Source organism: Anolis carolinensis, chromosome 3, assembly GCF_035594765.1.
Source record: "Anolis carolinensis isolate JA03-04 chromosome 3, rAnoCar3.1.pri, whole genome shotgun sequence".
NCBI classification, from domain to species: domain Eukaryota; kingdom Metazoa; phylum Chordata; class Lepidosauria; order Squamata; family Dactyloidae; genus Anolis; species Anolis carolinensis.
The window spans coordinates 19,392,087-19,420,078 of NC_085843.1; the positions used below are offsets into that span (position 1 = coordinate 19,392,087).

At 42.7% G+C, this 27,992-nt stretch overlaps 1 protein-coding gene across 4 annotated transcripts in view; it reads left to right on the plus strand.

Moving 5' to 3' along the window:
• amotl1 (angiomotin like 1) overlaps positions 1-27,992 on the plus strand; it is a 128,723-nt gene that overhangs the window by 44,812 nt on the left and 55,919 nt on the right. For 2 of the 4 annotated variants that reach the window (XM_008108081.3, XM_062974557.1), the window contains one exon: positions 2,215-2,265. In XM_008108081.3, the coding sequence (XP_008106288.1) occupies positions 2,215-2,265 (51 nt within the window). Of the gene's footprint in view, positions 1-1,690; positions 1,869-2,214; positions 2,266-13,119; positions 13,310-27,992 lie in introns of those variants that run through there. The other 2 variants (XM_008108083.3, XM_008108082.3) reach the window with 2 other exon arrangements.

A 27,992-nucleotide genomic window follows, 5' to 3' on the forward strand; every position in this document is an offset into this window, starting at 1 on the left:
CCACGTCATCAGGAAGGACAAGCCGGAAAGAATCCCATAAGATCGAACAGACAGGTACCCCGGTTACCTCCGCTGGAACCACAGTTAAGCTGGAGTCCAACTCACGACGTATCTAAGCAACTTTGCCTGCAAAATGATGCGCGAAATCGCTGCACCGAGTTGCCAAGTCATCAGGAAGCCCCTGGGTCTCAGGAGGCCGCAGGAGCTCCCCAACAACTCGGAACAACTCCGATGGCCTGTTGGCTGCAGACGCTATATTAGACATCCTGTGCTAATGCGGCATGTCTCATTAAGAGCCATGTCCACTGTTTGACATGGTGAGATGTCTTCCACGCTGGGCATGCGTATTCAGCAGTAGAGTAGCAAAGAGCAAGGGCAGATGCCATCACTGTGTCTGCTTGTGATCCCCAGGTTGTGCCAGTCAGCTTTGTATGATATTGTTTCTGGCACCCACGTTTTGCTTGATAGTCCAGCAGTGCTTGACCAATGAATGGGTCCTAGAACGAATCAGATCTGACCTTGCCCTAGAAGCCATGATGATTAAGCTGAGGTTGTTGTACTTTGGCCATATCATGAGAAAAGATGGCTCATTAGAAAAGATGATTACACTTGGTGAGGGAGGAGGCAGTAGGAAAAGAGAGAGTGGGTGGATAGGCACCAGGTAGGAACGCACAGCCCTGAATTTGAGTAGGGTTACTGTTGATAGGGTGACCAGGGACTCATTTACACTTAGTATTTAATGTTAGCTTCAAACTGCAGTGACTAGACAACAAACTCAGATAAAAAGAAAGTGCTTAATGTGCATCAATGCTCTGTGGTTAGTGTAATCACCATCTGGGCTGCAAACTGATTCCAGGATTTCCACCTGCACAGCAAAACCACTTCATTCAATGCTGGCTTGAAACTGACTTAAGTGGTCAGTGTAGATGTGTTCTTGGTCTCTCTTTCTTTGAAGGTGACTTCTAATGACATGTCACTAGGAAAGAGTGGGGGAAGTGTAGGCAAAAACAGAGATCCTCTATAACTTAAAGGTAAAGGTTTCCCCTGACATTAAGTCCAGTCGTGTCTGACTCTGGGGAGTGGCGCTCATCTCCATTTCTAAGCCAAAGAGCCTGCGTTGTCCGTAGACACCTCCAAGGTCATGTGGCCGGCATGACTGCATGAAGTGCCGTTACCTTCCCGCCGGAGCAATACCTATTGATCTACTCACATTGGCATGTTTTTGAACTGTTAGGTTGGCAGGAGCTGGAGCTAACAGCGGCTGCTCACACTGTTCCCGGGGTTTGAACCTGGGGCCTTTCAGTCTCCAGCTCAGCGCTTTAACACACTTCGCCACCGGGGCTCCTCCCTCTATAACTATGGATGATGAAACGGCAGATCTTTGGGGATGAGTGGGGAAAGTCAAAATTAACATTCTGTATGACCTTCTGATATAAAGAACTTTGGCTCCACCGTTCTCTGTGGAATTCGTGGGCTGATTTCTGCCTGCTTGCTATACATTCAGAGACGTGTAACATTTTGTCAATTCATTCAGTTTAGATGTAGTCACTACATGCACACAGCACACAAAAACAACATTTCAAAAATGCAACCCAAAAGAAAGATGGGGAGTTAATGTCTATTACGTTGGCAGAATACGCCTGCTTTGGTTGCCTAGCAACTGGTGTGAAGCAGTCTGGATGGCTAGAAAGGGGATTGTGTTGACGGAGGAGAGGTAGCCGGTAGCCGTGTGAATTCAGGTGGATGCCGCGGTTTGATTGCTCCATGCACTTCTCTGCTCCAAAGCCATAGGCGGCTTTTCCAAGGCAAACTTTGGCTCCTGGGGAAGGAAAGAGATGGGACCAGGGAGCCATGGGCCAAAGGAAAAGGTGAGACTGGGCAAGGAGTCTGGGCAAGGCAGTGTCTCTGAATCAGCCTTTGAGATTTGGCCGGAGTAAAGTTTGTGGGCTGGTGGGACCCAACAGCATTGCTATGCCATGGAGCATGTTGTACGCTTGATGCAAAGTCTGTTTCATCAACAACAACATTTCACCATCAATCTTCATTGCCATCCTCTCCATCAAATACTGGATTTAGGCACAGCCTCGGCATACTAAAGGAGGAAAACCTTAAAAAATGTCAGTTGGGATTGGCTAAGACAATGTCATTGCTCAGTTTCTGTGCCTGAATCAAGCTGTTCTTTCAGAAGATTGCTTTGCTTTGCTTTCCCTACAGAGGCAGAGGTTTCCAAAGGTGCTCCAGCAATTTTTGGTGCCCGTCAGATAGGTAAGTGAATGCAGATTGTATTCTCTAGTCAAGACCTTTACGTTTTAGTCTGGAGTCTGGATTTAGATTGTGGATGTTCTAATTAACCATAATATAGGCTAGTTCTGTACATAGTTTGTACTCTACAAGTGTTGTTGTTGTTTGCCTTCAAGTCATTTCCGACTTATGCCGACCCTAAGACGAACCTGTGCAGGGTTTTCATGGCATGATTTATTCAGAAAAGGCTTGCCATTGGCTTCCTCTGAGGCTGAGAGAGAGTGACTTCCTCAAGGTCACCTAGTGGACTTCATGGCTGAGCAGGGATTCAGACACTGATCTCTACAGTCATAGTCCAATGTTTAAACTGTTACATCAAATGCCTCACTATGGTGTACTACTGGTTTAAAAATGATTTATCTCCTAATGAGGATTTCACTTTTTTTAGTTGACTTTTGCAATCATCTGTGCTGAAGGCTACATGTAAATCTAGCTTAAAGAGGCCATGGATATACAACTGTTATTTTCTTGAAGTGGGCCAATGGGTTCCTGGTCACAATCAGCCTTAAAACAATTAGTATCTAAGCAGATTTTCGTGTCCTTAGATTTAAATAAAATATAAGATTTTTAAGCATTCCTAAGCTGCATGTAATTTAATGTAATTTAACACTACGTTAACAGGCATGGGTCCATGCTTTGGAATCTCAGGACATGTAGCTTGGTGAGGCACCAACACCCAAGACCTTGTAAAGCTATAGCTCCCAAGATTTCATAACATTGAGTCATGGCAGCTAATGTGCTGTCAGACAGCATTAATTTGGCAGTGTAGGTGTAGTCTTTCCAAACACCATGCTGGAAATCATACAGTGTTTTTGTACACATTAATGCTATTCATCATCATAATTTCAGAAAAAACTCTTAACTTCCCGCCTGCCATGATAGTGTCACCGGGTTTTCAAGTAAGGGGATATTTCTTGTTCCACCTGTAGAATGAATTGATAATTTAACTGATTGTGCTTGGATAAACTGTGGAGTTGATACTACAAAATGTATAGGGGTGGCAACCAACATGGGTTGTGGGCTTCATTTGAGGAATGGATAAGATTAAGGATGTGAGTACAGAGAGTAAAAATTATCAAAGCAGAAAAATAGAAGCGTCAGATGTTCTTCACTCCAATCTAAACATTTCTACCACATTCCTGATTTATAATGTCCTATTTAGTTATACCTGGATCTACACAGCAGTAATCCAGTAAATGAAAATAATAATAATAATATGTTTATTTATACCCACCTTTTCTCTCCACATGGAGACTCAAAGTGCCATGCAAAACATAACTCGGTTCTAGACATGTTTGTTCAGGAGTAATGTGCAACAGTGCCATGTAACAGCTTTCAAGTTGTTTCTGAATCAAGGTTACCCTATCACAGGGGATTCCTAGCAAGATTTGTTCAGAGGGGCCTTCCTGTGAAGCTGAGAGAGTGTGACTTCCCAAGGTCACCCAGCAGCTTTCCAAGGTTGAGTAGGAATTTAAATCTTAGACTCCAGAGTTGTAGTCTAACACCCAAAAAACTATATACAGGCATTTCCCTGAGTTACAGACATCTAACTTACAAATTACTCATTGCTAAGAACAGGAGTGAGACAACAGGAAGTTATAAATAGGGATGAGATAACAGGAAGCGAGAGAAATCTATCCCTCAGAAGGGAAATTCATGCCTGAAAGACTTATATGATGGGGAAGAAGTGTCTCCACTGAAGCTTTATCACCAATCTTTGTTTCCACAGCAAGCCTAATTTTTCAAAATCCAATTATCACAGGGACAGAAAGTGAGGTGACATCTTCTGAACAGGGGCACAGACAGCAAAACAAACTCCACAGGGGTGTCAACCCTTCCTACACACACACACACACACACACACACACTTATATACATATACAGAGTAGAGTCTCACTTATCCAAGCTAAACGGGCCGTCAGAAGCTTGGATAAGCGAATATGTTGGATAATAAGGAGGGATTAAGGAAAAGCCTATTAAACATCAAATTAGGTTATGATTTTACAAATTAAGCACCAAAACATCATGTTATACAACAAATTTGACAGAAAAAGCAGTTCAATAGGCAGTAATGTTATGTTGTAATTACTGTATTTATGAATTTAGCACCAAAATATCACGATATATTGAAAACATTGACTACAAAAATGGCTTGGATAATCCAGAAGCTTGGATAAGCGAGGCTTGGATAAGTGAGACTCTACTGTATCTATTTCCTGTTTGAAACTTGGCCACTGCATGTACTTTTTACACCAATTAACAATAACTTTGTAGGAAATGAAATACTCACTTATTTGTTATTTTTGTTGACTTGTTACATAGTTTTTAAAAGGAAATTTTGTTGTTCCCTTGTTATCTCAAATGTAACTAGTTAAAAGTAACAACATTACAATCATTGTAACTTCTAGGCTGTGGGCAAACCTAACAAATTATTTTGTGGTCCCTAACTTATAAGTCAGGCTTGGGCAAACTTCGGCCCTTCAGGTGTTTTGGACACAATTCCTAACAACCCATACCTGCTCAAATCTATAGGTAATGGGTGCCAATTATGAAAAATTGATGCCAAGAGTATCAGAAATATATAGCAAGAACTGCAGATATAGAAGAACAAATGGTGCATCTCCACTGTAGAATTAATTCCATTTGACCCCAGTTTAACTGCCATTGTTCAATGCTATGAAATAATGAAATAATTCTGCTAACTGTGAGAGAAATAAGGTCGAACATTGTGAAAGCCATCTACTGCATGACTATCAGTGTCCTCCCAGTAGACTCAAATCAAGGAAAAGCTTCATGAGAACCACCACTCCTCTTGATGTTCCTCCAGCAACAGCAAGAGTATCCCTCTGGGCAGCTAAATCAAGCAATCCCAACTGGATGGCCCCCACGAGGGTCCTCCTCCAGGGGCAAACCAAGAATGGACAACTTGGAAGTCCCTAAACAGACTCAGAAGTAGAGTGAGCAGATCAAAAGACAACCTGGCAAGATGGCACTACCTGGAGGAATCCTCCACCTTGTGTGACTGGAGCAGAACAAACAACTCCGCATATGTATTCTTGCCCACAATGCCCTGCCTCATGTACGGAGGAGGAGTTGTTTAAAGCTATGGACAATGCGGTCGCTGTTGCCCGCTTATGGTCAAAAACTATTTAGCTGCTTGTGATTTCTTTATTTCATCACTTTTAAACTTATTTCTTATGCAGTGCTTTTGACACGAAATAATAATCTTCTCTACCAGAGAGAACGGGTGTCTCACCAAACTACAACTCCCAAAGTTCCACAGCATTGACCATGGCAGTTAAAGTGGGGTCAAACTGAATTATTTCTACAGTGTATATACATCAATGAATTCATAGAACAGAAGAAAGCGATGCAGCCTCCTTCTATTGAGGAGTGGCCATGTGCCCTACTTTGCAGAAAATAGAGTTGTTGGAAGACACTCCTCCTTGAAGTTTTTCTCCATTTGAATGCCTATCTCATTCAGTTATGATCGAAGAATTTAAAAAAACAAGCCAGAATTAAAAACAGGAGCTTTGCAGGTCCTCTTCAGAGAAGAACAGACAAGAGTGCATCTGCACTGCAGAATTAAGAATTTAAGAATTTCTCTTTTCCCCATGGCAGTTTTGCGCTCGATACCATGTTATGTATGATCCTGAAGACTTTATTTTGAGTCATTCATGGCTGTTGAGTATCAGAACCCTGAACGTTAATCCAAACCAAAGTTTAAAAATACAGTTTGGCCTCCTTATCCACAAATTTGATATCCACAGTTTCGCTTATCTACACTCCAACGAACATTACTCACTCCTGAAGTGTTTGTGGACCTATCTATGTCCTCTAGTGTGGGCCTATCTATGTCCTTTAGCAGTGGTTCCCAACCTGTGGTCCGTGGTTCTCCAGTGGTCCACAAGAACTAAAATATGGTCCGTGGCCTCACCATTGCTGCCTATTACAGATAATAACACAAAGCCTAGCCAAAAAAAATGTTTTTCTTGGTGTCTTCGTTTTTAGGCGTGTTCCTGGGGTTATTTGGGGTGCTGATTCAGAAAATTGCATTGGATAGACCACATCAGCTCTAGATGATTAAATATGGTTTTCTGTGGGCAATCAGATGGTGACTACTGGATGGCATATGTTCTGTATCAGAAACTAGAACTGATGTGGTCTATCCAATGTAATTTTCTGGATCAGCACCCCAAATAATGAATTCATAACCCTTTTGGCATTAATTTTGGAGTGTGGTCCCTGGTCAAGTGGTCCCTGGTCAAAAAAAAGGTTGGGAACTATTGCTCTGTAGTATGCTTCTGGCCTAAGTATAATCAGAATAGAGAGTATAATTATCTATGAATTCAGATATCCACAGAGGACCCTGAAACATATTCTGATTTCATACTGTGCTCCTCTTTTGAATTATAACCTCTAGAATCCTGTCAACAACATGGGTCTCCTGTTTTTGATGGTGTTTAGATTTTAAAATAATTCCTCCTCCTCCTCCTCTTCCTTCATCATTATCTTCCCCTTTCCCCCTCCTCCTCCTCTTCCTTCTTCTGCTCCTCTCCTTCTTGTGTTCTTCTCCTTCTCTACCTTCTTCTCCTTCTTGTTATCCCACTCATCTTCATCCATCTCTTTGCCCTCCTCCTCTGATGTTTGTATTGTGGGTCCCCAGATGCTTTGGCCTCCAACTCCCAGAAATCCGAACAGCTGGTAAACTGGCTGGGAATTCTGGGAGTTGTAGGCCAAAACACATGGGGACCCACAGGTTGAGAACCACTGAAACCTGTTTGCCAGATGTTTCCTACCCCTGCATCCACAATCTAACTCCTGCAAGGATCGTTTTGTGCCTTGGTATAGAGCTGATGCAACACACGCTCTGACTTCAGCATGCAGAGCAACATGCTGCTAAAAAGACACAGCAGCAGCTTACTGTTAGTGACAGGTGTCAGAGCTTTGGGCTAGTCTTACATCTGCCATGGCACGATTGCAGCGAGAAATCTTTAATTCCATTTGATGGTCTTTTAAAAACACAATCCCCCAAATGTTTGGCCGGATTACTCTGTGGACATCCAGCTGCGAGAACCAGTGCTTACTCCACTCTCCCTTTGCCCAGTTTTTTGTGCTTTCTCTCCCCCCCCCCCAATTCTGACCTCAACTGTGTTTGGCATCAATCCAAGCAGCCAGAGAGAGATCTGCCTCACAGCATCCTCTTGTCAGAAACAAAAGAGGTCAGATTATTAAGGGAAAGAAAGCACTGAGCACCCGTCATCCAAATAGGGAAAACAGATGTGGAGCGGATCTTTATTTTTGGTGCTCTTTTCAACCACGGCTCTGTACATTGAAGAAAGTGCACCACGAAAGGAGCTATAAATATGTACATTGGTCACCATGGCAAAGATTTCATAGTGCCTATTAATTTCAGGACTATTAAACCAATATTTCTTTCTGTGTCTAGTACCAGAATGTGATGAGAATAAGCCAGGTAATTGTGAGGATTTGCCTTAAATGTTTCTTATAGATGGAACTTTGCAAATGCTGCTGACTAGACAGCAGATAACAAGGGATGCATCTATAGTGTAGAATCAATGCAGTTTAATACCTCTTTCACTGCCATGGCACAATGCTATAGAATTGTGGGAGTTGTAGTTTTACAAAGTCTTTAACCTTATCTACCAGAGGGTTCAAGTACTTTACAATTCCCATGATTCCATAGCACTGAGCCATGACAGTTACAGTAATATCAAACCACTATTTATGTACTGTAGATCAGGCATGGGCAAACTTCGGTTCTTCAGATATTTTGAACTTCAGCTCCCACAATTCCTAACAGCCTACTGGCCCAAACCAGGCCCATATACACAGTTGGCCATGTTGGGTCTATGTGCCAAGTTTGGTCCAGACATCAGCTGGGTTCAGTGCTTTCGGGATGCAGGTGAACACAACTCACAAAATAAGTGTGAGTTGTGTTCACACAAAATAACTCACAAAATCAAGGTCCATTCCTACAATCCCCTAAAGTATGTTCAGTTGGTCATGTGGCTTCTCTGTGGCATGTTTAGTCCCAGTCCATTGTCAGTGGGAGTCACAGTATCGCTGGCTGTAGGTGAACTATAACTCCCAAAATCAAGGTCCATTCCCACTAACCCCTGCAGTATGTTTAGTTGATCATGGGGTTTCTCTGTGCTAAGTTTGGTCCCAGTCCATTGTCAGTGGGAATCACAGTTTCTCTGGATGTAGGTGAACTATAACTCCCAGAATCAAGGTCAATTCCCACTAACCCCTGCAGTATGTTTAGTTGATCATGGGGTTTCTCTGTGCTAAGTTTGGTCCTAGTCCATTGTTGGTGGTGGTTACAGTATCATTGAAGGTACTGCAAGTCCCATCATCTGTGGCAAGTTTGGTCCAGATCCATCGTTGGTTGGGTTCACAGTGCTCTCTGGGTGTAGGTCAAGTACAACTCTTGTAAATCATGGTGAATTCTCCCCAAACCTCTTGTTTAGTTGCTGACCAATTCCTCTGTTAACTGTTTGCCATAGGAAAGGGTAGGAAAGGGTTAAGGTAGAGGCAGTTGATGGGGTCATGCAAAAGAAGGAACCCTGGGATGTCCATTCTGGAGGAAAAACAGAACTTATAGGATGAAACCCCACATGAAAGCCTTCACTTGGGTGGGGGGCAGAATGGTGTTTGTGGAGGACACTGGCTGGGTTTGGGCTACATGTTCATGGCGCTCACTATAGCCTGCATGTCATCGGAGGGAGGGCCATGGGTGTCTTCTGCTCAGTGGGAACTATAGCTGTTTGTGGAGGCGGGAGGCAGTCTGTGTAAGTGGACACCTCCTCCACATATACACATACATATTTTTCACTTTTATTATGTGTAAAAATAGATTAAGGGTGCATCTACATTACAGAATTAATGCAGTTTAACACCACTTTAAGTGCCATGGCTTAATATTGTAGACTCTTGGGATTTATACTTCAATGAGGTAACAATATTCTTTAGCCGAAGACCTTGTAAATCTACAACTCCCATGATTTCCATAGCTTGAGCCATCCCAGTTAAAGTGGTGTCCAACTGCATTAAATCTACAATGCGGGTGAGCCCTAAGAAATATATCTGGCCTTGCCAGATTGATGCTGCTGATTGCATTTATGAATTAAACAAATGCTACACCTACAATCACTTCACATTTGTTTGACATCAATTCCAGTGTAATATGGATCCGAAAGACAGTGATTTACCCCCAGAGACCATTTTCCAATTGGTTCTGTAGTTTCACAACTATATTGCTCACCTAAGAGTCAGCTGTGATTTGGGTCAAGAGAAGTTCATATTAATATGCATTCTAGAACAAAATCACAGCTTGGCACTCCATTAACTGCCATGGCTCAATGATATGGACTTCTTGGAAGTTGTGGTTTGGTGAGGCACCACTACTTTTAACGGAGGAGCCTTGCAATCCCATGATTTCATAGCAATGAGCCATGGCAGTTAAAAGTGGTGTCAGACTGCATTAAGTCTGCAATGTAGATGCACCCTGAGAGAATCTGACTTGCCCAAGTGGGTTTCCATGGCAAGACAGGGGTTTCAAACCTGGACTCCAGCGTTGTAACTCAGTAATCACACTATTACATTATGCTGGCTTACCTAATAGGCAATTAATTAATTTTTTTCTACTGGAGAATGCCATTTGTCGTTGTTTGTTTCGTTCAGATACCAAGAAGCCTTGAGTGGTTCTTGTGTGGGCAAAGAACATTGTTTGTTACAAACAATTAAATGAGTCAGTCTGGTACATATACACACTAAATCCAAATCCAATTGCTGTGTATGACACTGATATAGTAATTACGAGGCCCAGCATGAGGCATTTCCAACAAAGCTTTGCTGTTTTCCCTTCTCCCCAAAAGAACGCCTTTCTCCATTCATTAACCCCTATCCACCTTCCATTTTTCTTTCTCAGCTGTCATTCTACAGCCCACAGTAACTAAGCACCATCATCGGACTCTGTGCTGTGGATGACTCAGAGATTACACCCGTTGGATTTTATTATAGCAATTTATTTCATATTCATATTCCCTCTTGTTCTCGGCCACTATCCTTTTGGACGCCACCATCTGTGTTTGCTATAATAAGGACTGATTAAAAAGCTGTGTAAAGGCAACCTTCTTCTGTTGTTATAATATTTTAGCAGTAGAATCCACATATCCATGGAATTGCTATCCATGGTTTAATTTATCCACACCTGACCAAAATGGTTCTTTCTGGGCATGTTTGAGGTCTTCCAGCTTGACTTTTCCTGGGCCAGATGTCCATCATTTCTCTATTATCCATAGTTTTGTGCATCCACATGAAATCTGAGAACATATCCCCTGTGGATACTGTATGTGGATACTGTGGATCATACTGTCTTTGGGTGCATCTACACCATAGAATTAATGCAGTTTGACATCATGGCTCAGTGCTATGGAGTCATGGGATTTGTAGTTTGGTGAGGGACCTCCACTCTTTGACAGAGAAAGCTAATGGTTCTGTAAAACTACAATATCCAAGCATCCATAGCATTGAATCATGGCTGATAAAGCAATGTCAAACTACATGAATTTTACAGGGTAGATGCACTCTTTGGCTTATGGTGACTCTGTCTTGGGGTTTTCTTTCATATGGTTCAATATACACAGAATTTTGTTTCACACATAGCATTATTTGAAATATTGCATAAAATTATGTTCAGGCTGTGTGTAGAGTGTAGAGTGTATAGGTAAAGGTAAAGGTAAAGGTTTTCCCCTGACATTAAGTCTAGTCATGTCCGATTCTGGGGGTTGGTGCTCATCTCCATTTCTAAACCAAAGAGTCGGCATTGTCCTTAGACACCTCCTAGATCATGTGGCTGGCATGACTGCAAGGAGCGTCATTACCTTCCCACTGAAGCGGTACCTATTGTCTACTCATATTTGCATGTTTTCGAAGTGCTAGGTTAGCAGAAGCTGGGGCTAACAGCAGGAACTCACCCACTCCCCGGATTCGAACCGCTGACCTTTCAGTCAGCAAGTTCAGCAGCTCAGCGGTTTAACCGACTGCACCATCGAGTGTATATGAAAAATAAATTAATTTTGAGTTTAGACTTGGGTTTCATCTCCAAGATATCTCATTATTGTACATCTATGCAAATACAGGTATTCCAAAATCTGCAGAAATCCAAAATCCAAAGCTTGTCTGGCCCAAAGGGTTTTGGATAAAGGATTATCAAATCTATACTATTAGCCCATTTTGTTGTTAATTTTGGGACCACTGCCAATAGTCTTTGAGAGTTCTTGGAGAATGGGACAAGTCCCAGCAGATTGGAGGAGGGCAAATGTGGTCCCTATCTTCAAGAAAGGAAAAAAGAACGACCCAAACAATTACCATCTGGTTAGCCTCACATTGATACCAGGCAAGATTTTGGAAAAGATCATCAAGGAAGTGGTCTGCAAACACTTAGAAACAAACGTGGTCATTGCTAATAGTCAACACGGATTTATCAAAAACAGGGCATGCCAGACTAATCTAATGTCTTTTTTTGATAGTTACAAGCTGGTTAGATGCACAGAATGACGTGGATGTAGCCTATCTGGATTTCGACAAAGTCCCCCACAACCTTTTGGCAAACAAGCTAGTCAAATGTGGGTTAGGCAAAACCATGGTTAGGTGGATCTGTAGTTGGCTAAGTGGATGAACCCAAAGGGTGCTCACCAATGCTTTCTCTTCATCCTGGAAAGAAGTCACGAGTTGAGTGCTGCAGGGTTCCATCCTGGCAGAGCCGTAGCCAGAAAATGGGGGGGGGGCGAACATTTGGGGGGGGGGTGAACCCCTAACCCCCTACACCTCCCCCACCCCACTACAGGCCTGTCAATATTTGCTTGAGATAGTGCTTGTAGTTCTGGAGGGACTCTTAATTTTTTTTGCATCTCATAGACTTAGCACGAGGAGTTGGTTAACCAGTTAAAATTCATGAGTAAACCAGGTTTTTTTAACCTGAAAAATTCCGGGGGGGGGGGGGGGTGGTGTTGAAACCCTAATCCCCCCCCACCCCGCTACAACCCTGCATCCTGGGCCTGGTTCTGTTCAACATCTTTATTAATAACTTGGATGAAGGGTTAGAAGGCATGATCATCAAGTTTGCAGACAACACCAAACTGGGAGGGATAGCTAATACTTCAGAAGACAGGAGCAGAATTCAGAAGACAGGAGCAGAATCTGAACAGATTAGAGAGATGGGCCAAAACTTACAAAATGAAGTTCAACAGGGACAAATGCAAGAGACTCCACTTAGGCAGAAAAAAATGAAATGCAAAGATACAGAATGGGGGATGCCTGGCTCCAGGGCAGTCCATGTGAAAAAGACCTTGGAGTCTTCCTGGGGAACAAGTTTCCAGCAGATCTCACAACCCCTGAGGATGTCTGCCAGGGATGTGGGCAAAACGTCAGGAGAGGATGCTTCTGGAAAATGACCGTATATTCCTGAAAACTCACAGCAACCCATTGACTTATTTTTGTTTTCCAATCCAAGCTTCTGAAATCTTTCCAGGGAACTCTGGCGTAGATGCATCTTTGGTGAGGCACTGGAGGTCTCAGGCGGAGGATGTGGGATGCCCCTTCCCAAACCACCAGACCTGGGATGCCATGGGATGGATGGGCAGCATTTAAAGGGGAATCCCGGTGCTGTCACTGGAGAGCGTGAACGGGCCCCTTGGAGAAGCTCTGTGCTTTGGAGAGGCGCGCTAGGACCTGGCAGGCGCCGGCTTGGGAGGGCGCGGCGGGCTTTTCTCCGGGTAGAATTACTTTGGGAAGCCGAGTCCCGCTGCCTGGGCGCCGCAGCCTTCCAGGGACCGGACGGGGTTGGGGAGAGAAGGAGGAGAAAGGAGGAAAAGGAGGAGGCGGCTTTGGAGACGTCGTGCGCCCTGGCCGCCGAGGAGAAGGAGCCGAACCCATGGGCCAAGCTTAGGACGCCGCGAAGTTGCTATGATTTGGGCAGGAGGTAAAAAAAGAAAGAAAGAAAAATGCTCCTTGGCATTCTGCTCATTCCGGAAGGAGGAATGGGGTTCCCCTTTCCACTCTTGCATTCCTTCTTTCCGCTTTTAGAAAAGGCTGCATGCCCCAAAGCGCGAGTGGAGCAGAAGGCTGTCAAAGCGCCGAGCTTTGCGCGCTGGCCAGAGCTTTGCGCCATTCCTCGCCTCTGGTTTCCTCTCCTTTCCAAGCCTCCCCTTTGGGTTTTTTGGGGCCTGGGGCGGAGGGAAAGCCAGGGGAGGGTCGTGCAGACGGGTGGGGAGAGGATGGAGGAGGGGTCCGTCCCGCAAAGAACTTCTTCAGGATTGAAAAAGGGAACCCCATGCCATCCCCAACTCTTTGGAGAGAAGCGAGGAGAGAGCCAACGCCGCCCTGGGTGCAAAAATAGGACGATTGTGGAGCTTGCCTGACAGTTTTAGGACTTATTTTCCCTCTTTGCAACCCCCTTCCTCCAAACTTAGATATTCCTATCGATCTGAAATGTCAAAAAACTGTAGATGCGTCTGGAAGAGGCTTCAGTTCTTGTTCTGGGTTGCTGTGAATTGTTGTTCCTTCCGCGGGAGAGTTTGTCAAAAGTCCTCAGTGTAATTTCCTTGCCAAAGGGAGCATCTATGGCAGGCACGGGCAAAGGCTCCAGTCATGGGAAACTTGGGCCCTCCAGGTGTTTTGGACTGCAACTCCCACAATTCCTAACAGCCAGTTAGGAATTGTGGGAGTTGGGAGTCCAAAACACCTGGAGGGCCAAAGTTTTCCTGTACCTGATACAGATAATAAATGCCATTTGCCACCACTTTAACAGCCCTGGCTCAATGCTATGGAGTTGTGGAGCTGCTATAAGAGGGGAAGGAAGATAGATGCCTCTGAACTTTGGTGCTGGAGGAAAATCCTGAGAGTGCCTTGGACCGCAAGAAGATCCAACGAGTCCAAACTCCAGGAAATAATGCCCAACTGCTCACTTGAAGGAAGGATATTAGAGGCAAAGTTGAAGTATTTTGCCCACATCATGAGAGACAGGAAAGCTTGGAAAAGATCGTGATGCTGGGGGAAATGGAAGGAAAAAGGAAGAGAGGCCGACCAAGGGCGAGATGGATGGATAGTATCCTTGAAGTGACTATGAACTTGAAGGAACTGGGGGCGGTGACGGCTGACAGGGAGCTCTGGCGTGGACTGGTCCATGAGGTCACAAAGAGTCGGAAACGACTATGTGAATGAAGAAGACCCATATTTTTTCGATTCTAAGACACCACCCGTTGTAAAATGCACACAAATTTTAGTACCACCAACAAAAATCTAGATATTCTTCCAGGATCCCATAGCATTAAACCATGACAGTCAAAGTGGTGTCAAACTGGGTTGCTGTGAGTTTTCTGGGCTATGTTCCAGAAGCATTCTTTCCTGACATTTTGCCTGCATCTATAGCAGGCATCCTTGGAGGTTGTGAGCTCTGAAATCGAGGCAAGTGGGGTTTATTTATTTATGGATTGATGTCCAGGATGGGAGAAAGAATTCTTGTCTGTTTAAGGCAGGCCATCTTGATTAGCATTTAATGGCCTTGCAGCTTTAAGATCTGGCAGCTTCTTGCCTGGGGGAATCTTTTGTTGGGAGATGTTAGCTGACCCTGATTGATTCGTGTCTGGAATTCCCCTGTTTTTTTTGAGTATTGTTCTTTATTTACTTTCCTGGTTCTAGAGTTTATTTTAATACTGATATCTAGATTTTGTTCATTTTCATTGTTTCCTCCTTTCTGTTGAAATTGTCCACATGCTTGTGGTTTTCAATGGCTTCTCTGTGTAGTCTGGCATGGTGGTTGTGAGAGTGGTCCAGCATTTATGTGTTCTCAAATAAAATACTGTGTCCAGGTTGGCTCATCAAGTGCTCTGCTATGGCTGACTTCTCTGGTTGAGTTAATCTGCAGTGCCTTTCATGTCCCTTGATTCATGTCTGGGCAATTCTGCGTGTGGTGGTCCCTATGTAGACTTGTCCACAGCTACATAGTATATGGTAGACTCCTGTAGAGGTGAGAGGATCCCTCTTGTCCTTTGCTGAATGTGTCATTTGTTGGATTTTCTTAGTGGGTCTGTAGATAGTTTGTAGGTTGTGTGTCTTCATCAGCTTGCCTATGCGGTCAGTGGTTTCCTTGATGTATGGCAAGAACACCTTTCCTCTGGGTGGATTTTTGGCTTTATTTTTGTGGCTTGTTCTTGGCCTTGCAGCTCTTCTGATGTCTGTGATGGAGTATCCATTGGCCTGTAGAGCCCAGTTCAGGTGGTTCAGTTCCCTTTGGAAGAGGTGGGGTTTGCAGATTCTTTTTGCCCGGTTTGCCATGACTTTAATTGTGCTTCTTTTATTACTTGGGTGATGGTTGGCGTTTTTATGTAGGTATCTATCCATGTGTGTAGGTTTTCTGTAAACTGTGTGGCCCAATTGTTGATTGGCTTTGCGGATGACTAGAACATCTAGAAATGGCAGTTTCCCTTCCTTTTCTTTTTTCATGGTGAATTGGATGTTTGGGTGGATGCTGTTGAGGTGGTCCAGGAACTTCTTTAGTTCTTCTTCCCCATGGCTCCAAATGGTGAAGGTGTCATCCACATATCTGAACCATATAGTGGGCTTTTTGGAGCTGTTTCTAAGGCTTGTTTCTCAAAGTGTTCCATGTAGAAATTTGCTATTATCGGGTTCAGAGGGCTCCCCATGGCTATTCCATCTTTCTGCAAACTGCACTCATTCTAAGGTGTAGATGAGCCCTCAGAAAACCCTGTGGAATTGCAATAAATCCACAAGCGATTTGAAGGCATACCCAATGGTCTAAACTTGTATGCAGACTTCTTGCTATTTCAGTTTGTCAGGACAAATCAATAAATCAAGGGTGGAGAAATGGGAGAGGGAGGGCTATTTCTGGAATTAAGTAAATAAAGCAAACATAAATCCCAACTGAGCAATGCTGTTGTAACCTGCGTTGTTAGGAAGTAAGTAGTGGCCAGTGGAGAAAAAATATTTATAGATTGAGAGTGTTCTTCCAAAAGTATTCATAACTGTCCTGTGTATTATTCAAGACGTACTGCTATGTTGTTGGTAATTAATGTCAAAAATCTGGTGTGGCCCAGTGGTTTCAGTGTGGAGACCAGAGTTTGAATTCCTGCTTGGCCATGGAAACCCACTGGGTGAGCTTGAGCAAGTCACACTCTCTCTTTCTCAAATGTAATGACAAACCTCCTCTGAACAAATATTGCTGAGAAAGTTGTGTGATGAGTCATATTAAGGTTGTCATATGCCAGAAAGGATCATGGACAGGTCACACACTCTCAGCCCCAAATAATCCTGTGATAGGTTAACTTTAGGAGCACCAAAAGTTGAAGGTACACAACAAAAAAAATTGCTGTCAAGTTGGTTTTGACTTAAAGCAACCCAATGAATGAGAGACCTCCAAGTTACTCTGTTTTTATTCACTATAAAAATAGCAATGAATCCTGTTCCAAGACTAATTTCTGGCATCAGTTTTCATTGATGCCAACCCATTTATTGCATCTGCTGGACAGGAGTTTCCAGAAGCTTATGCTAGACATGCCCTTTTTTGGGTCCCACAGGTGCTATTGGACTCCATTATATCTTTCTAAATCTTGAGTATGTAGATGTGTGCAGTTTCTTTGGGACTGTCATTCTTAATGCCTATCTCTGTCAAATAACTTGGATCCTACTAGAAAAAGAAGCTAAAACCACCTTTTTCTGAGGGCATTTATATATTTGTTGACATTCTGTTATACTATTACAGTCCTATGTCTTCTTTTGTGAGTGGTAATCGTTAAGGACAATTTAAAACTGTCGTAGCATTATATGTACTACAGAGGGACTTAGAATTTATTGGAATGTTCTTCTAAGACCCCTGTGGATACCAAAATCAGTGGGTGTTCAAGCTCCATTGTATACAGTGGCATGGTAAAACAGTGCCCCTTATATAAATGACAAAATTGAGGTTTGCTTTGGGGATTTTAAAACATTTCAAGCCATGGATGGTTACATCTGCAGGTTTGGAAGGTCAACTGTAAATGTAAACTGAAATAATAATTATGTTACCAGTTAGAAATACAGTACTGCTATTTTCTTGTTTGGTAACCATGAAAAGCAAAGACAGACAGTATGGTATAATTGGTTTTAATAAAGTAGACTGCATGTCAGAATTGAAATCCCTGCTCAGCCATGGAAACCCACTGAGTGATCTTGGTCACATCACACTCTCTCAGCCTCAGAGGAAGGCAAACCCACTCAGAACAATTTTTTCTTAACAATATTCTGCAATAAGGATGCCTTAGGATTGCCATAGATTGGAAATGACAGGGTTACCTTAATGCTGTCATTAGTCAGAAACGTCTGGAAGGTTCACAAAACAAGAACGCAAAGAAAATATAATTTTGCTTGCCAGAGTTGCATGAAGATACAAGGTTGGAGGAAGAGTGAATTCTCAGTTGTTATTATCAAATCCTAGCATCCTCTTAGACTGCTGCTACATGATACTGTTAGTCCATTGTGTCACTGGTTAAGAAATCTTTTAGAAGAGGTTATTTTAGCATATGAAGATTGCTTTAGTTCCTGCTTCACTTGCAGTGCATATATCTTCTGGTCTCAGAAATAGTTTTATCATATAATGAGATTTTCCTCTGACTGCATGGATAATAAATTCACTACTAAATTTGATAGATTTTGATTGAGTTGTCAGAGTTACAGTGCAAGTCCTAAATACAGTAGAGTCTCGCTTATGCCACGTGAACGGGCCAGCAGAACGTTGGATAAGCGAATATGTTAGATAATAAGGAGAGATTAAGGAAAAGCCTATTAAACATCAAGTTAGGTTATAATTTTACAAATTAAGCACCAAAACATGTTATACAACAAATTTGACAGAAAAAGTAGTTCAATACGCAGTAATGCTGTGTAGTAATTACTGTATTTACAAATTTAGCACCAAAATATCATGTTATATTGAAAACATTGACTACAAAAATGCGTTGGATAATCCAGAATGTTGGATAAGCGAGTGTTGGATAAGTGAGACTCTACTGTAGGTCTACTCAAACATAGGCCCTCCTGATTTCAATGGGGTTTACTCTCCGGTGAGGGAAGACAGACAAGCTATTGTACATTTTCCATAAAGAAATCGCTCTATAGAAAAATGTAACAAACCTATTCAGTACATAGGAATGACAAGGATGTGTGTGTAATTTCCTCAACAGGACTTCATAGTACTGCTAAAATGTCATGCTGTTCGTCCAGCAGCTTTATCTCTTATTCTAGGATGCAAATAAGAATCTAGATCTGTCTCCTCAGTCAAGAGAAAAATGTGCTCTTACCATGCTCAGATTCTCACACCTTTTTAACTCGTGACATTCAGAAATTGTAAAATTGTTAAATATTGGGATGAGTCACATGAGCCAAAAGACAGGTAGATGGCACAGTGATCTAATGTGGGATCACATTTTCATTCACGTGTGTTCACTCTACTTTGCACATGGATACAGACCATATCCATGGATTCTGTATCCACAGATTCAACCAACCATGGTTTGAAAATATCTGGTGTAAAATTCCAGAAAAGCAAAGCTTAATTTTTGCCATGAGGGAAGTACTACACCGATGTCTAGGCATATATCCTGCTGTTGCCTCATACAATTTCACAGATCCCCATACTGTCTTTGGCATTCATTTGAGTTGTTCATGTTTTTATATAAGGAATGCCATTGTGTTATGCCATTGTATATAAAGGGACCAGATTTGGGCAACCAGGGGGTCCTTGAACTAAATCATAATAGATACTGTACTTGATTTCTGCTGTGACACTTCAAGTATAAATGTGTGCCATGACAATGTGCTGATTCCTGGCCAACAGCAACAATCTCTGTATTTTTCCCCCTGGTTTCACATCATGAGAAGGGGGGGGGGGGGATTACAAAAGTAACATTCTGGCTAGGCCTGTAAAACTCTGGCCAGAAGGCAAACATACCTGTGGAGTGATATGTGATTATACCAGTTCAGTTGGATTGCTTGTTTAATGTCAGAAACATTTCAGACATCCTGTAGTTTCCAACTGGCATACTTTCCTATAGAAATGAAACAGGACTTGTAATGATATCATAAAATGTAGTCCAACGAGCGAGCCATAGGGAGCTTGGATCAACTCAGTATAAACTTGAACATGTCTGCTCAGAAGTACCATTGAATTAAACTAGATTTACTCCTTGGCTAGTATTAGGGTGAGAATTACACAGCCCTCTGGGTCACGTCAGATTGCAAGTCCGAGCAGCCATCAACATAATGATGTAAAATGCTGAGAACTGCAGTTCAATAATATCTGGTGGAGCACATAATTCCTCTGCATCCCACCTAGGATTACATCTTTAGTTTCTTGCACATGCAAGAAATGGCAGGAGATCATAGGATCATAGAGTTGGAAGAGACCTCAGGGGCCATCCAGTCCAACCCCCTGCCAAGAAGCAGAAAAATCACATTCAAAGCACTCCTGACAGATGGCCATTCAGCCTCTGCTTCAAAGCTTCCAAAGAAGGAGCCTCCACCACACTCTGGGGCAGAGAGTTCCACTGCTGAACAGCTCTCACAGGAATGTTCAGGTGGAATTTCCTTTCCTGAAGTTTGAAACTGATGTAGCAGAGGTACAGAGTAAGAAGTTTTTGTCAGCTTGGATTGGCCAGTTCCTATAAAACATGTTGGGGGAACACAAGTCATTTTATGAGCTGGGATCAAATCAAGGAGAACTTTAAAAAGTGCATACATGATATTTTCCATTTGTTTGGCTGTTGCTCTCTGGAGCATCTTGGGTGGTTTAGGTACTGGAACAGTAACTTCCCAAATGTGGTCATGTGGGTCATAGGAAAGAGAACAGTTTGAATGCTACAAGAAATAAATATAACTTATTGAACCAAAGTATTCATAGAGGTGGGAGCTCCCAAGTGTAATGGATGATTCGCTGTTTCAAGTATTACTCATAAGAACATATAAATACAATTGTGCTCAGCATCCTGTTTCCTGTGGTGATCAACCAAGGGAGCATTCACACTACAGAATTATTGCATTACAATTCCACTTCAAGTGCCATCCTGGGCCCGGTTCTGTTCAACATCTTTCTTAATTACTTAGATGAAGGGGTAGAAGGCACGATGATCAAGTTTGCAAATGACACCAAACTGGGAGGGATAGCCAACACTCCAGAAGACAGGAGCAGAATTCAAAACTATCTTAACAGATTAGAGAAATGGGCCGAAACTAACAAAATGAAGTTCAACAGGGACAAATGCAAGATACTTCACTTCAGCAGACAAAAATGGAATGCAAACATACAGAATGGGAGACACCTGGCTAGACAGCAGTACATGTGAAAAAGACCTTGGAGTCCTTGTGGACAACAAGTTAAACATGAGCCAACAATGTGATGTGGCTGCTTAAAAAGCCAATGGGATTCTGGCCTGCATCAATAGGAGTATAGTGTCTAGATCCAGGGAATCCATGCTCCCCCTCTATTCTGCCTTGGTCAGACCACATCTGGAATACTGTGTCCAATTCTGGGCACCACAATTTAAGGGAGATGTTGACAAGCTGGAATGTGTCCAGAGGAGGGCAACTCAAATGATCAAGGGTCTGGAGAACAAGCCCTATGAGGAGCGGCTTAAAGAACTGGGCATGTTTAGCCTGCAGAAGAGAAGGTTGAGAGGATACATGATAGCCATGGACAAATATGTGAGGGGAAATCATAGGGAGGAGGGATCAAACTTGTTTTCTGCTGCCATGCAGACTAGGACGCAATGGAACAATGGCTTCAGATTCCACCTGAACATCAGGAAGAACTTCCTCACTGTGAGGGCTGTTCGGCAGTGGAAGTCTCTCCCCCGGGCTGTGGTGGAGGCTCCTTCTTTGGAGGCTTTTTAAGCAGGTGCTGGATGGCCATCTGTCGGGAGTGCTTTGAATGCGATTTCCTGCTTCTTGGCAGGGGGTTGGACTGCATGGCCCACGAGGTCTCTTCCAACTCTATGATTCTATGATTACAGCCTATGAAAACCTAGGATTTGCAGTTATAGGGAGGGCATTTAGACTTCTCAGCCCTCAGTTACAGTAACTAGCACTCCAGTGCTGCACCAAACTACAAACCCCAGGATACAATAGAGTGGAACAATGTCAGTTACAGTGGAATAATAGCACTATAATTCTGTAGTGTGAAGCACCCCTAGAGACCTATGGGGGAGTCCACAAGCAGGACATGAATGCAAAAGCATTCTTCTGTTTCCCCAAGCTGGTGTAGAAGACAACCTGCCCCTACTGCTTGCTATACCGTGTTGCCTTCATAACCATTAGCCATGGATAGCATTATCTCATGTGAATTAGTCTACTACATATAAGTTGACCTCAGGTTTTTGGGCCACATTTTGATTTTGATGTGATTTGGGATGAGGCAAGGGTCATTCTGCAGAGAGGGGAAAGTGCCAATTCCACTTTAGGAGACCATCTGCTCCTGCTCACTTCTGCTGACATTTTCCTGTCCAGGCATTCAGAAAGGCCCTTTGCCGCTCTATTTAGAAAAGGGGATGGTCCCCGTTTTGATAAAATTAATATACAGTTTTCAGTCTTATTTTAAAAAGGAACCACCTTCTTATCTGAATAGAGCAGTGGTTCTCAACCTGTGGGTCCCCAGACATTTTGGCCTTCAACTCCCAGAAATCCTAACAGCTGGTAAACTGGATTTCTGAGAGTTGTAGGCCAAAACACCTGGGGACCCACAGGTTGAGAACCACTGGAATAGAGGTACAAGGCAAAAGCTTAGTCCATCCCAGGGAAACCTAGAAGAAGCACTGACCCTCTCTATGTTTTCTACCACAGCACAGCTTCTAAACTTTGTGAACACCTTGGTGGGAACTCAGTAGCAGTGGGTCTTTTTCACTTCCCCTCAAAAGTGTCAAGATAGTAGAAGAGAGCACTCATTTCCATGGTGACAGGAAAATAAGGGAGAAAGTAATCCCATAGTCTGAGATTAGACACCAAGTTCTCTTCCTTGTACCCACCATATGTGCCTGGGAACATTGTGGGATTGAGATAAGGGCTTCCTCCAAAGGTCTTAGAGCTTAGATATACATTTTACAGTCACAGATGCCATAATTTAACTACATGTTGTGTTAAGTAATACAGCTTGTGTCTTTATTATCCAGAAGTTCAAACAGTCTAAAATCTGAAACTTTTTACCACCAGCCACTTGCTCTGAGGTCACAACTGTGATGCTCCTGTCCATCTAGTCACAAGACAGAAATAGATTCCCAGGAAAGAGGCTTAAGAGAGATGTGAGGATATATGAAATGGTGGTAGTCGTGATTCACATTGAGTGCTATACCCTTGATATTGATAATTTACAGATCCTCATTTTCATTCCAACTGTATGTTGGAAGGTGAATGAATGAGATCCAAAGCTGGAGAGCAATCCAAGGGCCTGTCAAATGGCAGGAGGTGTGGATGCCCATCAAGCACTATGCTTGGATAGGAGCCCCCGGTGGTGCAATGGGTTAAACCCTTGTGCAAGCAGGACTGCTGACTGAAAAATTGGCGGTTTGAATCTTGGAAGCGGGGTGAACTCCCATCTGTCAGCTCCAGCTTCTCTTGCGGGGATATGAGAGAAGCCTCCCATAGGATGGTAAAACATCAAACATCTGGACATCCCCTGGGCAACGTCCCTGAAGACGGCAGTTTCTCAAGTCGCTCCTGACATAAAATAAAAAACAAAACAAAAACTATGCTTGGATTCCTTCTACAATCCCCAATCTCTCTCCAGCCACATACCTCATTCAAGTAAGGAACAAATGAGACTTGAGGCTGGAGACAAATGTAATGGCAAGGAAGCCTGCATATTAAAGAAATCTCATTATATATACAGTATATGCAAAGACAGGTATTTCAAAATCTCAAAAAACCCAAAAGGCTTCCAGTCTCAAGCATTTCAGATTAGGGATACTCGCCCTGTATTTTTGTTGATCTGCTTACAACCTACCATGATTTAACTTCTGTGGGTGACCCAGAGTTCTAGTATTAACGAGAAGAAGAAAAGCCATGCAAAATCTTATTCCCCTCTGTTGTCTTTTTTGCCATTGCTCTAAACTAAATAGCCCCAAATACTGTATCCTTTTCTGGGAGGCGATCTGTTCCGGCTCCTCTGTGTCCTTCAGTGGCTACATCTTTATGGTCTCATTTATTTTAAGTTGTAATAGCTCTGTGTAATTCTGCTCCACTGCTGAATCAGGTGTAAAAATGAAGCAGATGGGAAGGGCAGAGGAGACTTCCTGTGGGATCTCTCCATGAAGTGGCCTTTTTCCTCTCAAGAAGCATGTTTAGATCTCAGAAGCAGAGCCAAGGCCTCCTCTGAGAATAAGCAAGTCTTCAATGTTGTGCATATATATTTAAAATTAAACTTTTGATTGGCAGGGAGTTTCTGATTATTTGAATTCTTAAACAGCATGTTTGATTTCAATAATCAGAGGTTCGGGAGATTCTGGATTCCATTGTGTTGGTTTTGGATGGTTCACAAAATCTATACTGCTGCCCTTAGATAGCGTGACCTTGGACAAGTGACAACCTTACCTTGCCTAACCTCCCAGGGTTCTTCTGAGGATAAAAATGAGATAATTCCATGTAAGCTCACCTGCATTGCCTGGGGACTGTATAGGGATGTCACATCATGTGATCATAAATACTTTATCCAGATGCTCTGGGGACTCTGTGGGGGTGTTTTTATATTGGGAGTGGCTGTGTGTAGGAGGGAGAAATGGAGGCACAACAGCAACAAGATAATGCAGCATTTTTTCTAGTTGCTCCTCACCTGTCAAACACACCTCCTTGTAAACCAGTGATTCTCAACCTGTGGGTCCCCAGGTGTTTTGTCCTAAAACTCCCAGAAATCCCAGCCAGTTTACCAGCTGTTAGGATTTCTGGGAGTTGAAGGCCAAAACATCTAGGGATCCACAGGTTGAGAACCTTCTGCAAACATTGGAAGTCCTAATCTCTGTTGAATCACAGAGCTGGAAGATACCCCAAAAGCCATCCAGTCCAATCCCCTGTCCTGAAGGAATAGACAATTAAAGCATTCCTTTAATGACAGATGGCCACCCAGCCTCTCTTTAAAACACTACCAAGAAGGAGATCCTACCATGCTCCAAGGCAGCATATCCCATGGTCAACAGCTCTTACTATCAGGATGTTTGTCATAATGTTTAGGTGACATGTCTCTTCCTGTAGTTTGAATCAAAGGTCTCAACATTATGAAGAACTTCCTGATGGTAAGAGCTGTTCACCAGTGGAATATGCTGCCTCAAAGTGTAGTGATATCTCTTTCTCTGAAGGTTTTTAAGACAAGGCTGGGTGGCCTTCTATCAGGAGAGCTTTGGTTGTGTATAGGACCCTTGATGGCCCTTGCGGTTTCTTCTAACTCTGTGATTCTATGGATCTGTTGGTCCATGTCTTCATTTCTGTCTATATGCAGCAGAGCAATGTAAACAATTTAGTACATGTTGCATGGTTTACTTTGTCACAGTTGTTGATTGCTATATTTGAAGAACAAAATTCAAGACCACCTTCATCATCCCAGCCTGTATTAATAATAATGATCATTACAGTCATTAGCACTTTACAAATGCTCACATTCCTGTTTGGACACAGTCTCTATGTGTTGCCTTCATGTTTGTGTATATCCTTTAAATCAACTGTTGATCTCCAATAATTTTTCAGAGGGTTTTCTTAGGCAGGATTCCCCAGTGGCACAGTGGGTTAAACCACTGAGCTGCTGAACTTGCTGACTGAAAGGTTGGCGGTTCGAATCCAGGCAGTGGGGTGAGCTCCCACTGTTAGCCCCAGCTTCTGCCAACCTAGCAGTTCAAAAGGTGCCCCTGGTGGCGCAGTGGGTTAAACTCTTGTGCAGCAGAACTGATGGCTTGAAGGTTGGATTGCTGACCTGAAGGCTGCTGGTTTGAATCCAACAGAGGGAGAGCGTGGATGAGCTCCCTCTATCAGCTCCAGCTCCATGCGGGGACAAGAGAGAAGCCTCCCACAAGGATGGCAAAAACATCAAAACATCCAGGTATCCCTGGGCAGCGTCCTTGCAGACAGCCAATTCTCTCACACCAGAGGTGACTTGCAGTTTCTCAAGTTGCTTCGGGCATGAAAAAAAAGCAGTTCGAAAACATGCAAATGTGAGTAGATCAATAGGTATCACTTCAGGGGGAAGGTAATGGCACTTCATGCAGTCATGCTGGCCACATGACCTTGGAGGTGTCTATGGACAATGCTGGCTCTTCAGTTTAGAAATGGAGATAAGCACACACACACACACCCCAGAGTTGGACTTGACTAGACTTAATGTCAAAGGGAAACTTTTACCTTTATGTTTCTTAGGCAAGGAATGTTATAAGATAGTTTTGCCAGCCCAAGGCGCCTAGCATTCATTGGTGGTCTCTCATTCAAGAATTAGCCAGGGCTGACCCCTCTTAGCTTCTAAGAGCAGCCAGTATCCGGTGCTTTCAGAGTATTTAGACTGTGTAATAGCAGGTAGCAAATCCCTTTCTGAACAATCGGATGAGAAATGCTACATTAAGAAGAAAAAAAAACTCCAGCCAGGGTGGTGTGGTTTGCATAAGAAAAACCACACACTGGTGTGAACAGTGGGCCGGCTAATTGTATGAACAATTCTAAGTCAATGATCCTAGAAGGTCTTTCCTTGGCAAACAGCCTGAAAAAAGAGAGAGAAAGGAGCAGGCAAATTGTGTGTTGACTGCTCTAAATGCCAAGCATACAAGAGGGATTATCTTCTATTATTTACTTTCAGGATTCTTTCGTGCTTTGAAACTGCAGCCGAGGTTAAAGGGACCCAGACTCCAGCTCTTGTACGTTTAATTTGCCCATGAGCAAATTAAAACGTATTGCCATGTACTTTGCATATGAAAAGAGGTGGGAAGTAGTTCAGTGATGGCAGTAATCACTCTGTTTATTAATAAATAGGATGAAGTGGTTTAAATAAAGGCAAGGGATCCAGACGAAGTAATTACAGTTAAAGGGGTGAGGGCTGAATGGCAAATTTTTCCTGGACTGCATCCCACCAACCTGGTTCCCTTTTGGATTACAGAATTTATATGCTCGTGCACAGTTGAACATTTTTGAAATCAGTGGCTTTCTCTGAATATGCGCAACTGTGCAAAGCAGGAATTCATGCTCAAAAAGTAGCAGATCATACAGAAATCTAGCCCATAAAGGTAAATCGACGAGTTTTGAATTTGTTCTGAGCCGACATGAAAGGAATTCTTGCATATGGCCAAAAGCAAAAAGAAAGATCTAGTAGTTATTGGACAGAACAGTGGATTGTTGTTGTTTTTTTTCATGAGGGGGAAGTAAAACATCCTTGCCCTTTGGTTAACATTCTAAATATTCCTGTTGTACAAATTCCAATATACCTGACTTATTGTGTCATTTGTAATGTTTATCTCCAAAAGGCAAATATTATTACATCTGGTTTATTGTTCTGTTTATTGTTCTATCCAGAAAGCAGACTTCAGTGCAGTGCCCTGGTTCAGAGAGATTGTGAAATGTTTGGTATATAAACTGAACAAAACTTCGAGCTTGTACAGTTCTTTGGCATGCCTTGGGAAAGGTGATTGGAAGCAGCCACTCTTGTTTCCAACAAATGAGTTTCCCAGGAAATCTGAACTCTGGAAACTGTCGTTTGTTATTGCTGGTCATGGTTAGTGAGAACAAGTCAGGATCTGAAAATACTACATGAAACCTATATCCATGGTGGGCTGAGATAGTGGCACCTTCGCTTTTGGATGGTTACATGTACACAAACTTTGTTTAGTGCACAAAGTTATTCAAAGTATTGTGTATAAGATTGCCCTTAGATGATGTGTGTAAGGTGCATATGAAATATCAATGAATTTTGTGTTCATTGTCTCTAAGACATTTCATTATGTACAGGTTCAAAATATGAAAACAATGAATATCCAAAACATTTCTGATTCCAAGCATTTTGGATAAAAGATACTCAACCTGCATTTAGATTTTAAACAATTGTCACTAACTGTAGTTTTTATAGCCAAGTTTTATACCCAAACCTCATCCCTTTAACTTTAACCCAAATTGTGGCTTAATGCAACACCCTCCAGATATTTTGTACTGTAGTTCCCTAACTCTCAGACCATTTGCTTCTTGGGTGGGACTAATGGGATTTATTGATTGCATTGAAAGTGTCACATCTTCTCCATACCTGGTTTAGAGCAAGCTAATTCTTTTTTCTAAAGAGGTAATTCATTGGATCATAACCGATAAGGGGAGCAGAAAACACATTGGAGAATCGTTCACATTACTTGGGAACCAGCTCAGTATCCTTGACAGAGAATCATGCATTTATCCTTGTTGTAAAAGAGTAACACTGTTGTCCTCAACATTTCTACTTAGGAGTGGGTCCCACTCACTTCAGTGGGGCTTTCTCCTTGGATGGCACGTATAGGATTACAGCGATCTTTGTACTGATTCCAGATTGAGTTTTAAACCAGAGAACTGTATGTAGGATTCATTTAATTTAACTCTAATGAAAAATTAAATACTTACTAGGAAAAACTACTTTAATTCACCCT